General features: G+C 61.2%; 1 protein-coding gene across 1 annotated transcript in view; it reads right to left on the bottom strand.

Annotated features, from left to right (window-relative positions):
• Positions 1–325, bottom strand: part of ANK2 (ankyrin 2, neuronal) — a 114,944-nt gene that overhangs the window by 27,967 nt on the left and 86,652 nt on the right. Inside the window, exon 35 of the mRNA XM_014550536.1 lies at positions 7–320. Coding sequence (XP_014406022.1) covers positions 7–320 — 314 coding nt within the window. The remainder of the gene's footprint in view (positions 1–6; positions 321–325) is intronic.

The following is a 325-nucleotide window of genomic DNA, read 5'->3' as shown; positions in this document are numbered from 1 at the left end:
TCGGGCTGGGAGGAGGAAGAGCCCTCAGGCTCGGGCTCTCTCCGGTGGCCCCTCTTCTGCTTGGCTTCTAGCTCGAGCTCGTCAAAGGTCTTGATCTTGGCGACCATTTTAAACATCTCCTCCTCAGGGGTGAACCTCTTTCTCTCCCCGTTTTCCATGTCCTCCTCTGCGCATTCGGGAATCACAGCTGGTTTGGGGGGGCTTGTGTCTGAGGCCTTGGGGGTGACCTCGTAGCTGACTTCTTCGGAGCTGGGGGGGGGGGGGGACAGGGGGCTCTTCCCTGAGCTCTCCACGAGGGACGTCTGCTCCAGACTGTCGTCCTCGG

This window comes from Myotis brandtii, unplaced genomic scaffold, assembly GCF_000412655.1.
Source record: "Myotis brandtii unplaced genomic scaffold, ASM41265v1 scaffold603, whole genome shotgun sequence".
NCBI classification, from domain to species: Eukaryota; Metazoa; Chordata; class Mammalia; order Chiroptera; family Vespertilionidae; genus Myotis; species Myotis brandtii.
Note: the sequence above shows the minus strand (reverse complement) of the source record. Positions and strands in the feature narration are given on the sequence as shown.